Source organism: Chamaea fasciata, unplaced genomic scaffold, assembly GCF_029207755.1.
Source record: "Chamaea fasciata isolate MVZ Bird 193981 ecotype frontalis unplaced genomic scaffold, bChaFas1.0.hap1 SCAF_5, whole genome shotgun sequence".
Lineage (NCBI taxonomy): Eukaryota > Metazoa > Chordata > Aves > Passeriformes > Sylviidae > Chamaea > Chamaea fasciata.
In genome coordinates this window covers 60,943,159-60,959,254 of record NW_027094090.1, presented here as the reverse complement: position 1 = coordinate 60,959,254, position 16,096 = coordinate 60,943,159, and the positions used below count along the sequence as shown (strand labels likewise).

The 16,096-nt window shown below is 39.6% G+C and overlaps 1 protein-coding gene across 3 annotated transcripts in view; it reads left to right on the top strand.

Moving 5' to 3' along the window:
* The first annotated feature begins 1,129 nt into the window (after positions 1 to 1,129).
* Positions 1,130 to 16,096, top strand: part of SLC41A2 (solute carrier family 41 member 2) — a 62,441-nt gene continuing 47,474 nt past the window's right edge. For all 3 annotated transcript variants that reach the window (XM_066183946.1, XM_066183949.1, XM_066183947.1), the window contains exons 1-5: positions 1,130 to 1,218; positions 7,492 to 8,217; positions 9,435 to 9,542; positions 14,294 to 14,365; positions 15,157 to 15,301. In XM_066183946.1, the coding sequence (XP_066040043.1) occupies positions 7,669 to 8,217; positions 9,435 to 9,542; positions 14,294 to 14,365; positions 15,157 to 15,301 (874 nt within the window). In that variant the 5' untranslated portion in view covers positions 1,130 to 1,218; positions 7,492 to 7,668. The remainder of the gene's footprint in view (positions 1,219 to 7,491; positions 8,218 to 9,434; positions 9,543 to 14,293; positions 14,366 to 15,156; positions 15,302 to 16,096) is intronic.

Below are 16,096 nucleotides of genomic sequence, written 5' to 3'. Positions count from 1 at the left end.
ATATTCAAGCTGATCCTGTATGTTTCACTCTCCTAGCGCAGTATGTTTTGGCCCCAGTCCTGCAGACACATTTCACTGTGCTTAAGTTTCTGCTATTCCACATATCCCCACCGTAGCTAGCTCCAGTTTATAGCAGACACTTGGTGACTTGCCCGTGCTTTTTTTCCTCTCTGTAGACAGGAAAAGGGATGCTGTAGGCTTGGCTGCTGTCACCATCATTAAATCTTCTCTTTTCATCCTCTTTCTTCCTTTCACCTTCCAGTTAAGGCATCCTCACCACTTCAAAGTGTCGAGCAACAATTGAGGAATAATACTAGCACTGATAATAAAGGCGCAAATTTAGCTGGCTTGACTGTTTTATTGTGGTAATATGAAGTGTTAATATTAAGTGTTTTGCAAAACAGGAGTCCAGCAAGGCCTTGGCTCCATACTTAGTTAAACAGAGGCAGCTGATGTGAAGGGAGGAACTGGCAGACTTACGTGCTGTTTGCAGGGTGTACAGTCTAGTTGGGCAAGAACAAGGATATTCCAACCGACCCAAACACTTAAAAAGTTTGGATTCGCGAGGACACTGCTTTTAGCCAACTGGCAGGAAAGAGTGACCATGTCCTAGTAGCTGGCAGCCAGGAGTCAGTACAAAACGGCGACTCGTGTGCTACGTCGCCAAGAAAGCTGCGAGTGGAAGCAAACCAGCCACGGCCGGCGCTGCCCAGGGAGCGCCTTGGAGCCCCCACTCCCCAGCACTTTGTTTCCCCCGGCCGCGGGGCACCGGCCGGGCCCTTGCGGGGGCAGCGAGTCGGGGAGGCAGCTTCGCCCCCCGCTACCGCCGAGGGGCCGGGAGGGCGCAGCGGGAAGGGGCCGCCGGCGGGCCGGGCCCCGCAGCGCGGGCGGCGGGTGTCAGGCAGCGGGGGCGCGCCCCGGGGCCCAGGCTGGGAGCGACCACGGGCACGGCGCGGTCCCGTCCGGTGCCACGGGCGGCGCGGGGCGGCGGCGCTCGGCCCCTCCCTCTCCCCCGCCCGGCGGCGGCCCGGAGCGGCCGGTGGCGGCGGCGGCCGTGCGCATCACGGGCCACATCATCGCGGGGGCCGCCCGCTTCCGCGCCTGCTCAGTGCGGCGGCGCTCACCTAGCGCGGAGCTGTCACCGCCGCCGGGCTGCTCCCGCCCCGCCGCAGCGATGGAGCGCGACCCCGCCGCGCTGCCCGTACCGCTCTCGCCCAGGTGAGGGGAGGGCGCGGCCCCAGGGGGCGGCGCGGGGAGCCGGGGCAGCGGGGCCGGGCGGGCCGGGGCAGGCGGCGGGGGCCGCGGGCGGGAAAGTTTCCTGGTGAGCGGCGGAGCCCCCCGAGCGGCACGGCGGCCCGCCCCGATGCCGGGGTGCCCAGGGCTGGGGGGTACTGGGTGCCGCCCGCCTCCCGCCCCGGCCGGCGTTCCCGGGTGCCGCGGGGCTCGCCCTCCCGGCGCTGCGGGCCCCGACGCTCCCGCCCGCCCTTCTCCCGCAGCCGCCCCCGGGCGCCGGGCGGGCTCCGCTGCTCGCCGGCCGGGCCGGAGTCCGGTGTCCGGCGCCCGGAGCGCGGATGCTGCCGCGCGTTCTCCTCCCGTTTGGTACCTGCGCTCCTCAGAGCCCCCAGCGCGACTCGTCATGTGCGTGTAATTATCCACTGCTCCAGGTAGCCTGGACAATGAGCCTTTTCTTCGGTTTCTCAGTGCGTGCCCAAGACCTGCCTGACATTCCCAGTAGCCCTTATTCCTTGGCACTCTTTACATCTGTATGTGCAAGCAGTTCTGTTCCCACCTTTGCACCCATAAAAATGTGCCAGACTCTGTCACCACAGATGCAGTGCTAGACAGGTATGGTACCTCTACCTGAACAGCACATGTACAGACTTCAAGGATGATATATTTTTTGTTTGCAAGCCTTGTAATTAACATCTGATGGCACATTTATTCTCTTTCCATACTTTTATGCCAAAACATAGCAGCTTTTTGTGGTTTATTCTACTTTACTATCTGCTTTCTGAAAAGATCTCAGTTAACCTCAGGTTTTAGCTCTCTGTTTCTTTAGTTTCAGTGAATGTTACAATTTCTGCTTCCCCCAGCCCATTGTCCAGGATATAATATCGTGTCTTCTTCACTCACATTTGAATCTAGGTTATAGACCACACTACAATATGTGGATCATATAAAATAAAGTAATTGTTTGGTCTTTAGGAAGAGTCCAAGCAATGTTTAGAATACATGCCTAGTTATCCTCAGTTTACCAGTTTAGTAATGTGGGTAAAAAGATGAGAGCAGATAGGAAAACCTGTTTTGGCAGCATTCCCTACATCTACACTCCCAAACAGATTGTGAACCTGGATCCATAAATACTGCAGTATGCCTGGTAGACACTTCAGGAGGAAAAATAACTGTATCAATTTCTTTTCAAATACTTCTATGATATTATCCACAACAACAATGTGAAGTCTGTATCCTAGTGCCTGAGTTAATAAGTAATTCATCTCTCCTTGGTGATGACAGTAGAGACCTGTAATCAGGATCCCAAAGAGTAGTTAGAATTCATCCTGGTAGGTACTTACTGGTTACTTAATCTAGAGGACTGCATTATCTCTTATATTTCATGCTTTCCCACCTGCTTTTGATGGGCTGAAGGATGTAATTTGCCTGGTATTTTTCATGCTGGTATTCCATTTGGGTCATTTTACAGCCAGCCACATTTCATAGCCTTGCTGCTGTGTTTTGACTCTGTTTTGCTCTTTTCTAGATGGGTTGCCTTAAAAGTGCAGAGTCAAACCAAGTCTTTTTCTCACAGCTGCTTTTCTCTTCCTTGGGGCCAAAATCGAAAGCTGCCGTGTTCAGGAAGTGGAATGCAGCAGTCTCAAACTTGTCTGAAAGCTGAGCCTGAGGGTGGCAGGTCTTTCAGTGTCTTACTGTCAAGAAGGCATCTGGAGATTCTTTAATCTGTTTTTTTTTTCCTCTTGTTATTTGTTTCTTTTACTGTAATTTAACCAGCAACTGCTATACAATAACCACAGTATTAACCACAGTATTAACCACAGTATTAACTGCATAATACTTAAAAATGGTATATAATGATCTTGTATCTGCCTTGCATGCAACATTTGTTAATTTTCAGCATGTTTTACAGCCTTTTGCACTCTGCACTCAATATCTGGTATAAGTAATCTTGGCCCAGCGTACCACATTGGTTTCCGGATTCTATGTAATGGTTAATGATGATACAGCCTGTTTGCTTTTTATAATCCTGGGTGATATGATGTAGATTTCCCTTTCTACTGATATGCCCACTACACTAATGTAAATGATTAGCCATAGCTGTGATTAGGGTGTCAGTGTGATACTGACACTTGTATGTATTCACAACACAATAGTGGAGAAGAGGCCATGCAGATCCCTGTATCACCTGTATTCTGAACGCAAAGAATGCTCCCAAAACCTCACACTTCCAGCTTTACAGAATCTCAGAACTGCTGAAGTCAGAAGGAATCTCAGGAAATTTTCTATTCAGCCACCTCTGCTCAGTGTTGGGTCAAGAAGAACAGGTTGCTTGGGGCCGTGTCCTGTTTGATTTCAAATATCACCAAGGATGGAGTCTCCAGAACATATCTGAACCAGTGTTCAGCCACTGTCATGGTGAAAACTCCCAGCTTTTTATTATGTTCAAATGGCATTTCCAGTGTTTTGATTTGTGCCTGCTACCTCTCATCCTTTCAGTGAGAAGTGTCTGGCTTCATGTCTGAAGACACAAAAACAGTCTTTCATACCGGGGAATAATCCAGCTTCATCTTTGCTTGTTATGGCAAAATCTTAAAGTTCAGTGTTTCGTTAGCGTTTCATATTACTTCCCTGAATCCCTTTCCAAGGCTTGTTCTTGTCCTGAGAGGCATTTCTCAGACAGGCATGTTTACACAATGGTATTTTATTGTGGACTGCCTAGAAGTGCAGTGTAGAGATTATTAATGCTTTAAAAGACCGCCTGTAAAAAATGTTGGCAACTTTTAGGAAAAACAGGTTTTGACTGTGCTGTGATTAGCTTTGGGTCCTGTGAAAGTCCTCAGAATTATAGATGTTGTCTATTAGTTTTTTTTAGCCAAGCTCTGAAAGAAATCAGAAATTTCCCTAGACCTAAACTTGAGTAAGTATTTGTTTTAGCCTGCCATAATGTTTACTCTACAGAAATTTCATGCTTGATTCTTCCTCCTTTTCTTTTTTTTGAAGGTTCTTAAAAGGTCACGGTGATTTATTGTGTTCACGCTTTAAATGAATTGCTGGCAGTCTAATATCTATCTGATCAAATTTAGCTGTAGAATCCAGTCCCTTAATCCTAATCCTTGATGTTCTTTAAACCAAGGGGAAGTTTGGAAGAAGCATTTTCTTTCCCATGCTCTTGGGAACAGCATTATAGGTGTGTCTGAAACAATGTGGGCAATTCTTTGGGCAATAGTGAAGAGAGTTCTTTGAGCTTCTTCCTGAACAGCTTTTTTTTTTTTTTTTTTTTTTTTTTTTTTTTTTTTTTTTGTAATTTTATCTTTCTCAGATGAATCAAGCCGATCAAAGGTGAAGGATGGAAAAATGTGATAATGATCAGGTGTTGAGTTTCAAATCTGAAGTACCTGAGATTTTTCTAAAACAGCTTCGCATTTCCAAAAGTCAGCATCTCTCCCAGTTTGTGGTCCTATTTTCTACAGCATTTATTTCTGCCTGTCCATCACGTATACTGTCTCCATGTGTATTTTTTAAATTTCTGTGTGCATCGGTTGTATTAATTCTTATGGGTAAAATTGGCTTGCTCTCTTGGCTTGCCAAGTGTCCTATTTTTCAGGAGCACTTCTTCAGTGAATGGCAGGTATGGCTGTATTTCTTATTGGTTTATGTTTACAGAACTGGTTGTTTATGTTTGTGTATAATTGCAGGACTGAGAGAGAGAGAGATGGGTAGTACACAGTAATTGTTATGTGCTATAAATATATGAAGGAAAAGAAGAAACTTTAAAAAGTAGGCATTTAGGAAACAATAAGGAAGAGGGAATTATTATTTTCATAGTTTGGGCATAGCTCATTATTTTGCCTGTAGGGACAAAGACAAGGTGTCCTTTCATTTTGTGTATAATATGCTAGCTATGATAAATCTGAGGCTGCTTCCTGACTTCTCAAAGGCTCTTTGTCTGTCTCTCTCTCTTTTTTTTTTTTTTTTCTCAGTACTTCATCTTTTTCTGTAACCTCCAGATTACATGTGAAGAAACCAGAACCACTTACCTCCTCTTCCTACAGAGACTGGGAGAGATATTTTTGAGATTTTAACTGCCTTTTCTTTGTATGAATTATTTGAGCAGAGCTTGCTTTTTTAGCTCCCATATCTTTTCTAGACAACACAACAACATAGGTGTTTTTCTTGACAATGATAAAGCTTCTCAGGAAGTTTTTGTTGTTCCTTCAAACAAGGTTTGCTGCATCTTGGAGGTACAAAATAAAACTCCTGAAAATACAGCAATTATTAGCATCCTGTAACTTAGGCTGAAAATATTGCATCAGATGACATTTAGAAAATAATTTTTGTTGGAACAGGTTTTTAGAAATGAAGAGTTACATTTGGAAGGGTTTGTAGTTATCTTCTCTCTGTATGCTCTGAAGGAACAATTACTCTTTACTGTATATTATACTATACAATAATTTTCCAACCTAAACAATTTTATGATTCTGTATTTTTCAGTTTATCTCCTTAAATTCTCATTTTCCAACATTTATCATTAGGTTCATATTTTATCATTCTAAGTCTTTGTGGTAGGAAAAATATAAATGGCTGTTGTCCAAACTGCTTTGTACTATTTCAGTTGTTAGCCATCCACGCTAGCCTCTTCCTCCATTTGGAACTTGACCAAATAATTTTTCTGTTCCCTTTTTTTTTCCCTTTTAAGTACCTTTTCTATTAGTTAATGCTTTCATATATTAAATGAAACCACAATCTTACCAAAGGATTTGTTTCTTAGAAAAAAACCCCAAATATAAAAATTTAAAAGGAGAACAATCCATATGTTTAAAAATATATGGATAATTAACCCAAATATTTTTGGCCAGAGTTCCAGAGCAAAGAATAATTTATTTCCATGAGTCACTGGTCTAGCACTCTTGTGATGTGACTGGAGGGCATATGGAAGAAACTGCAATGAGAGCCAGACTCTGCCTTGTTAAAGCTGTCAGAAAATTTTCTCAATGCATTTTCATTGGAGAGAAATGAAATCCTTCCATTTCTTCTTCTCCTTATGTCTTTTTGTAGCACTTAACAGACCACCATTTTGACCTGTGGTTAGAGCTGCTCTAGAGTTGCTAACAAAAGTTGCTTTGTTATTCCTAATTAAAGTGTATGGAAACCAGAATTGAGGCCTAGGAGCTTTTATGCACTGAAACTGAAAGGTTCAGAGTAGGACAGTGTGCTACAGAGTGGCAAAATATATTGCAGAAATCTTGGTTACTGAAATTCCTCTGTTGGTCCTGTGGCAAAAAGATTGCTGTTTCTTGCAAAACCTGGCTCCTTTCCAGAACAAGCCATAAATTTCATTGTGATTTTAAAAATATTTGCTTCTCGGTCGAACCTCCCTTGGATAAAGCAAGTGGTAGAGGGAAAATTATTGTGTTGCTTCTGAGTCGTCTTTTCCCTCAAAAAACCCAAATCTAGTAGTTCTGAGAGCAGCAGGAATTTTGGAGTTGACTTGCTCTGGCCATATTGGAGTGAGTTATCCTGGCTAATGTTTGTAGACTCCTAACAGCAAAGGCACAAACTTGGATCTCTTACGAGGCTATTAGTTGCTAAAAGCTTTGACATCTCCACTCCCTGTAAGGTCTAGCTGAAATTGCTCTAGAAATACTGGATGACTTAAAAGCTTTGAAACAGAGGGAAGGGAAGTATAGGAATCATAACATAAAAAGTATGATCATAGGAGGCTGAATTTCTTACAAAATGCATATTAAAAGTCCTCCAGCTCTAAAATATTTTCATTTCCTGCAGACAGTAAAATGTTTTCAGAGCTTTGTAGAAATACAAAGTCATGTGGAATTGTGTTATCCTACATCATACTGGTGCAGTATCCCTGACCTTTGTTTCTCTCTTTGTGCCAATCATTTACTTGTATTTATGGAGTTTAGTAATAAATACCAAAATCAGCAAAACTTTGAGTCAGATTAGAACTGTTCTTTTAGTAAATTACTAAATTTATGTGTTATTACCACAACATGAAGATTAAAAAAAAGGACGGTAAAGTGGCTTCTGATGAAGGGAATGTGAAATGACTTGAGACTGTCAGTGTATCATTGTTTAATTTCCTACTGTGATGGAAATGTGTAAGTAGAAACAACTTCACCTTAAATCGTGATAAACAGAAAAGAGCAAAGATTGTGATCTGAAAAATTAAATCAATATCCTGTCTATTGTGTAGAGTGAAAATATTTTAGAAGTAAATATATAGTTTCTCCTTTTTTGCAGATCCTATCTTGCTTATGGAATTGTTGAAGATCTGAGAGCAATGAAAAAACACTTTTGCTTGCATAAAAGGAACATTTTGGTCCACGTGTAAGTGTGGCACTTGGTGACTCACCTACAAGATTTCTTGGCTGACATCTGAAGAACAAAGTGCTTCTCAACCTATACTTCTGCAGCACTATGACTAACTGTAAAGGCAGATCTACCATCTCCAAAACAAATAGCAAAGTCCATGACAGAGAAGGCTTTGTAAACTGGACCATAAATCTTAGTACAATTCAGTCTGATAAATTTTTGAGACTGCTTTTAAGTATGGTTCCTGTTGTTTACCAGATAAACCAAGAGGAAAGACACAAAAAGGTGAATGGTGTCTGGCAAGATGGATTGCAACCAGCAGGACACAATTTTAATGTCAGGTCCGAACAACACACAGAGTACCATCACTTCTCAGAACCAAGCTTTCATGGTAGCAATGGACACAGCCCATCCAGCCCTAAATACGATGATTTTACCAGTTATAATTACTGTGATGGAATGGACACTTCAGAAACAGATGCCATGTTGCAGGATGACACTCTCTCCAGTGACAGTAATGAAGATGTCATCGTGGAAGGAAGTAGGAAACAACCCAAAGAATCGAGTAGTATTATGGCACTGCAGATACTCGTACCTTTTTTGCTAGCAGGGTTTGGAACTGTTTCTGCTGGCATGGTTTTGGATATTGTACAGGTTGGTATTTGCTTTGGAAGCCTTCTTTAACAGGTAGTCTCTGAGGTCTGTAGTTCCAATGCGACATTGTAGATGTCTGCAGTGTTGAGATGTAATTAGGTCTGTGTGTGGTTCTGCTACTATGAACTTACTGAAATGTTTGAAATAACCACAATATTTAAACACAAATACAATACAGAAATTCATCTGTGTGGATTTCCCCCCTTTTGTTTGGTTTTGCTTCATTCAGCTTTAGGGACTTCTTTAGCTTCACTTAAAGAGTTAACCAAATTAATTAATATAGGAGGAAGACATGACAGTCTTTGTCACTCAAAATCTTGAGACAGTAAAGGAAGCTTGGACTTCAATGAGATACAACAGAAAGAGACTTCGTTACCTCAAGAAAAAGGAAAATAAAATTCGACATACAAACTAAACTGCTTCCTTGGGCTGTTTGACACCTGTCTGGTGCTTTGTTTATGTATATCTTACCAAATTGTTCTGTTTACAGTTGCTTTAATTGAATCCTTTTATTTTCATTAGAATAATAATTTTAAATTATTGGACATCCCTGAATAAAAAGACAATTTATAGTTTTGTTAGTTTAGTTAAAGTTGGTAAATGATGACAAATTAAACATATGGGTTGACAAGACATACAAAGTAGCACAGCACTTCAGTGCTGAGGACTTGGTGCATAAAAAATGACAAGAGTTTTCTTTTAAAAATCTGGGGTTTGGAAAGTTGTGCTCTTGTAAATTGCACACTTAGAGGCAAAAGAATAAAGACAAGCTCTTTTTACTTATGGGCTCTATTCATATGGCAAATAATTCCTTGCTGGTGTTATGTGAGGTTTCTACACAGCTGGAAAGGAAAAGATAAAAATATTATTGAAAATCAAGGGCAGAATTCAAGAGCAGTCATAGTATCTGGGACCGTTTTAAATAATGAAAAACAAATACTTCAAATTAATGACATCTTTTTAAACTATGTTTGTTTTAAGGCCAAGTTTTGGATCTCTTGCTTATAGTCTTCTCATCTTTGAAGTAGTAATATGCAGTCATAAATCAGTTTTATCTAAATAGGTAACAGTTCTGACTTCAGACTTTTAGGTCTAATACAAAAAGGTTAAATTTTTTTAGAAGGTTAAGTTACGATTTACAGAATTTTTTGAATACTTGGTGGATGGTCTAAAGAGAGTTTTTCAATTAAATGTTTCCCACTGTGTCCTTTGTATAGCACTGGGATGTGTTCAAGAATGTTAGTGAAGTCTTTATCTTGGTTCCTGCACTTCTTGGCCTCAAAGGAAATTTGGAAATGACCTTGGCATCCAGGTTGTCAACTGCTGTAAGTAACTTTCTCTTCCTCTTCACTTTTCAGATACATGTTTAAAACATTTCAAAAAGGAAACAAATCTTCAAGAGATAAGTGTTTTATGTTTATGAATTCATCTGCCTGTTATGGGGCAGTTTACATCTGTTAGTAAGTTGGCAAAGTTAAAAAGGTGAGCCTTGTCTCCACACATCAAAACTTCACTTCTAAAATCTCTTCAGACTCATTCTCCAGAACAGATAAAGCAGATTTTTGAGATTTACAGGTGTATTGTGTAAGGTTGAGAGATCTCTTTGACCTTGAGGCATTTCAAATAGGCTAATAAAATGTTTTAAACACATTTTTTTAAAGATCGTTAGTGTGGCACCAAAATAAAACATCAGTTACATTGCTATTCCAGACCTCTGTTGATCCAACTGCAAGAATTTTTTTTTTTCCATTTCTGGCTAAACAAATTCATTTATTTTTGTTTTGGTGAGATTGTTTTGTGTCTGCTTATTTTTTGTGTGTGTCAACACTGTAATGTAGCATAACTAGGTGTTTTTTTCCTGTGTATTCTTTCACCTGTATTTGTTATAGCTGTTTTTTACATTTCAGGGGATGTTCTACCTCTTCATTTTTCTAGTCTAAGGAAGCCAGATAGCCTTCCTGTATATCCTTTGTGTGTGTGTGAATAACTAGTGGTTAGATCAGTCTAATAATGTGGCTAGGCTATTTCTGATAGCTGCACTGGGTATCTCTCTGAGACTGCCTAATGCAGTGCTTCTGTTCTCCAGCAAGGCCCCCACTCTCTGCCTCTTCCCACTTGAATGAATTTTTCTAGTAGATGTCTGGTCAAAGGTGTGCATAACTCCAGAAGAGATTTTATGATGTCTTTGCAGAATATTGTTCTTGAAACTTCCTAGGGTTTTATGTACTTGCTTGCTTAGAAGGGTCAGGTATAGACCTCTCAGTCACTCTGTGATCAATGGCTGTGCCCTATTATTTATGCTTTTGTTCATTTCCAGCTGTCACTCCCATCTTCTGGCGGAAGAAATATTATTAGTCCATAAGTGCATGACCTTGCATTTCTACTGTTGAATTTTATCAGCAGTTTTTTTGCTGCTGTAACCCTCAAGGATGTTCACTTTTTGTATTGTATTACAATGCTTTGTATTGACAAGGTCTCCCAGTGTTCAGTCATAAATTCATTGCCAAATTCTATTGAGTTGTTGCCTGAGTGCACACTGTGATGGACATAGCCTTGGCAGTCCTGTGAAGGTTTGCTTGTGTCATGCCCGTTACAGAAATTGATTACTTTCATACATAAGAATTGACATGTTCTCTTGTATCTTTATCAACGTCATCCTTAGTCATTCAGTCTTGTTTACTGTTTGATTATATTGTTCTTATTTTTCTGAGAATTCTTACTGTTTCTTAACAGTATTTGTGTTTAAATCTTACTGCCTTTAGTGTCAGGCATGAATGCTTTTGTCTATTATTTTACATTTTGGTTTTTGTTGACCTGTTGTTTAATTTGTTTCTGACTGGTACAATTTGTGGCCTGAGGATTAAAAATGTTTGTATTCCATAATGAGAAATACACCAAGTCCAAGATTTACCAATGCCTTACTGAAGGCTTAAAACAAAGAAGGTCAGAATACACTTCACCACTTCTGCTTCAGTAAATGTGATCTTTAATTCTTTGTCTCATTTGAGCTTATGACCTTTGCCAGATCACAAATCCAGAACTTGTCTGGGTTGGTCAGTGGCTGAATTCCCCATCCTCACCAGTGCCATCACATTTGTGAACATCACAGCTCTCAGGAGATGTTTGGAAAAGGGTCACACAGACCCTTTCTCCGCACTGTGACTCCTGACCCAGATTCTTATTATCCATCAGCTGTTACCAAGGCAGGAGTTGATCCCCCTCTCACGCACACAGATGGAGGATACTGGAGTTTCCACAAAACTGGCTGCACGTCCAGTGGATAAACTAGGAGAACAATCCTATACAAGATAAGAACAGTATAGATTGTTCATGATCAAGTTTTATATGTAAAAAACCCAAAAAAACACCTAAAACAAAAAAAAAAACCAAACCAAAACAAAAAAAAACCCTAAACCAAAGCTGTGGAAATCTGTTACAGGTGATGGCTTACTGCTAGATCTGCAATTTACATGCCAGTTCTTTGAGAAAGAGGTCATTCTGACTTTTGCATTCTTCCCATTGATTTCATTGACCCCTACTCACTAGCCACCCAACCTTTGGTCCTGTCATCCTCATCCTAGGTGAGAACAGAAGGAGAACATTTATTCAGAGTATATCTAAACAGTTATTGGGAGCCCACTTGTCTGATTAATCTTCCCCTCTTCATTTGCACTGTCTGGCTCCCCAGCTGACACCTGTCTTGAAGTAAAAGCAAAACTCTGCCCCTGTGACCAGCTTTACGTTTTGAGGAGGAAATTTTTGACATGAGTTCAGCATTGGAGTTCATTCATGCCCTGCTTGCTCACTTAGCTTATAATTGCATCTGAATTTGCAGACATGTCTGTGCTCTTGGGGCTGTAAACTAATTATCTTCACTTCATTGTTAATTATGTGGTCAGCCAAAAAGTAGTGTCTTCTTGGCAAGTTTCTTATACGTAGTATATCAGTTTCAAGTGTTATCTGGTCACTTTCTTTCATCTTGTTGCCCAAATTTCTCCTTTAACTGCATGTTACTCATCACTCACAATTTCCCATCCACTTTAGAATCAGTTATTTCACTAAATCTGTCTCAAGACTGTGTTTTTTATCTACCTCAGGGCATAGCATGTATTTCACTTTGGTGTTAGTGTAAACTCTCCTTATGCTGGCAATCTTACAGCTTATTGCTTTTAAAACATTTTTTTTTTATCCCACCAGAAGTTACTTCATATGTAGAATACTGAGAACAAAGAGCAAAAAGGTGCTTCTGGAGTTCTACCTCTGTAAGCCATTCTCCCTCTGCCCACTGCTGTGCTGGTGTAACTGTTGGAGGTGCACTTAGTTCAACTGCCCATTCAAGCACAATATTTATGTTGTGTTTTGTGTCCTTCAGCTCTTCAGCTTTTTTTCTGTTCTTTGAGTCATTCTCATTGTCTCAATTCACACTGCTGTCTTTTATCTCTATTCCTTTTTCATTTATAAAGGACAACAACAGCAAAAAACCCCAAAGAAATGACCCACCACCAACACCAAAACACCACTTATTCAGTCATTCCTGTAAATTTGTGCAGACTCCTGTTCAGACTCTGTGTTATTGTTGTTAAGCATTAGCATTATGAGTTTACAAACCTTTTGTTTAGGTCAATCTGTTTCACAGTATCACAATAAACTTGATCTCAGTTTATGGAGATTGTCAGCTGCAAGGAGTGGTTCTGCTCTTTCTCCCTTCCAAACCCTGAGAGCACTTGTGCAAGGTTATGTTGTAGGATGTGATGGATCAGATCATTTTATAGCAGATAACCCCTTTTCGCTCCCTGAATAAAAAATGTTTTCCATCAAATCAGCAAATTTATGGTGCCATGAACTTACTCATGGAGGTGGTTCAAGAAAGAAAATGGGAATGTGTAGTTGACAATAGGAGAAAGAAGAGCTGTGGCATTTGGCAGGAGCTCACCTTTAGGCTGCTTTCAGCATTTTGCAAGATTACTTTTTTAACAGGGATTTTTTGGGTACCTTTCCAAAACTTTTTCAAAGGAGAGAAGAAGTGAAACTCTCCACAGCCTGCCATTTTGTTCACTTAGCATATATATATAAGAAGGATGCAATGGAGATTCTTATCAGCAGTTCTTGAAGCAATTGCTGTATTATTTAAACTTACTGAATGTATTTGCAGAGCTTTCATTGTAGTTTGAACATTATAAAATATTTATAGCGTGTTTGAGATAAAGTACCTTATTTTATTGTTTTTGAATTAGCATTTCTTTTAATACTTTGTTCTTTTCAAGTCACTACTATCACAAAATGAAGAAAAATGCAAAAAAGATTGAATTGAAATCTACTGAAAAGTAATTACCAAAAGATGAAAAATATATATGCATGTACTCTTTCTGGCTTTAGAGAAGTATGTTATCTTATAAATTAGTATTGTATGGGAAAAGCCACTAAAATTTGTGCTCAACATGTAAAAAAAAAAATTCTGTTATCTCAAAAGGGAAGTTATTTAAACACAGTCACACTGCAGTGCTTTGTATTTTTCATCAGATCTTGTCCTCTAACTCAAAAAAACGCCCCTAGAATTAGAAAATACAGTATAAAAGGGTATGCATGAACTCTTAAATTTCTTAGAATAATTTATTTCCTGTCTTTCAGCTGCTACCTTAATATTGACTTACAACATTTATAGCATCAGAAATCTCTAGCTATATTGTATGAATGAAAAGTTGGAATGCTAAACAGTGTTAGATTCTAGCATTTTTTATTTTCAGAAGTTAAGCACCATAGAGATAAGCTCAGTCTAAAGGGATCTTCCAGCCACTGGAATCACTGGTGGTGCTTGGACATTCCAGGAATGTAAGGTGGCTGCTCTATCTTGCAGAGCATGCTAATGTTAATCAAGTTACTATGTAAAACTGCATCAAATTTAGGTGCTTTTGGAAGGATACTGTGTGATTTAAAATCAAAAGCAGTGTTTGACTTTAAAAGATATATTTAGTTTTTAATGAAAGTGTTTTATTTTATTAGATGAATTATTCCTGGGTATTTTCAAATAATACCATTTTAACCCCAAATGTCTGAATTTCTTTTGTAATTGTGATAGGTAAATATTGGGAAAATGGATTCTCCCATTGAGAAATGGAACCTAATAATTGGCAATTTGGCCTTAAAACAGGTAAATATAATGGGTTTATTGGATTAATTCTTGTAAGTGAGTGAAGTTTTTGAAAAGTTAAATCACAAACGTGGGTAAGTATGGAGATGAACAGTGTTGATGGGAAAGTAGCTTTACTACACTGGCTCTTCTCTAAAACAATATGAGTTTATATTTATTAGAGGAAGAGGTAAAGTATTGTTTGTGACTCTACCAAGGGTATTTCCTTTATCATTTTGCCTGAGAAAGAATCTGAGGGTGATTAGAGAAAAAATTTCAGATTTGGCAAAACCTTTTAAATTTGACCTTTCAAATGTTTGTAGTACCGTATTTGCATTGGATTCAATGTTTAAAGGAAGTATATAATTGGATAATAACGAATATTTTAGATATCTGGGTCATTTGAGGAAAGGAGTGCATGCTCTCCAAAACAGCTGTTTCTTGAGAGCTATTTCTTATTCATAAGTTATAATGTAACATTCCTAAAACAGAGGTGAAATATTTATGTTGTGACTTCACTACTTTAAGTGGTTTAGAAGCTTCTTTAGGCATTGGCTTCCTGTAAATCCTGAACTCCTCTCCCTGGTTTTACTTTTGCTCTTCTGGAGTCTGTAAAATGCTGGTAAAGCCTTTTTTGCTGGCCTAAGATTTTTCTTCTTTGTCATCCAAATTGTCATCCTCTCTACAGAATAGATGAGCATGCTCCTGTGATAACTGCATGTAAATGTGGGTAGGAGGAAAGGGTAACAGAAAATGAATCTGTGGTCCTCCTAAGTCTGTCAATTATTTTACAAATTCACTTTCTTTTCCAGGTTCAGGCAACAGTAGTTGGTTTTCTGGCAGCAGTGGCAGCAGTTATATTGGGCTGGATTCCAGAAGGCAAATACCGCTTTGATCATTCAGTCCTTTTGTGTTCTAGCAGTGTAGCAACTGCCTTCATAGCTTCTCTTTTACAAGGTAAAGGGAGTGCATGTGTTCTTTGTGCAATTGTTTATTTTTCTGTGGATGCAGAATGTGTTTTATGTTGCTATTCCTTTAAAATTTACATCTGGTAAGGTACAATACATCTAAAAACCAGCCAAGGATAAGACGCCCTTTTGCAATTTCCATGTAGGTGGGTGTATTGCATTGCTCTCCTCTCATAGTCTTTGGAAAGCTTTGGATTTGCATGACCTCCTGAGCACATCTAAACAAAAAAGTATGGTTTTGAGACCTACTTTTACATACTGTGATGCAGAACTTCTCCCGCTACCTTCTATATTCATTAATGTACAAAATATATTCTTATTTACTAAGCAGGTAAAACTTGTTTATAATTACACTCAAGTGATCCTGGATGTTAGCTTAACTGAATTCAGAGTTCCAGGTTGCCCATACTGTTTGTGTTGTGCTCTGCTTTGTTGCTGAAGTGAACAATTTGGCTCATTATTTGAAGGGTTTGGACCAAGTTCAAGTCCAGCTCTACAAACAGTGCCAGTGTCTGTCTGGAGCAATATGGCATGATGAATTTAATTCTCTTCCTAATTGTCAGGAAACATTTAACCATAAAAGATTGTACTTAATGGATGTGAAAGGGAGGAAGAAAATACCTCAGCTTGTGACATGTTCTTAATGAAAAGACGTGGTCAGTAGTCTTAAGAACAGTAAGTCAAGTAAAATGGGTAACTTCCTTGTTTTACTGCTCTGCTGTGCTTACTGTGAAAATTATAAAATTGTTAAAGTTCTGCATGGAATTTAGAGCACACTTTTTTA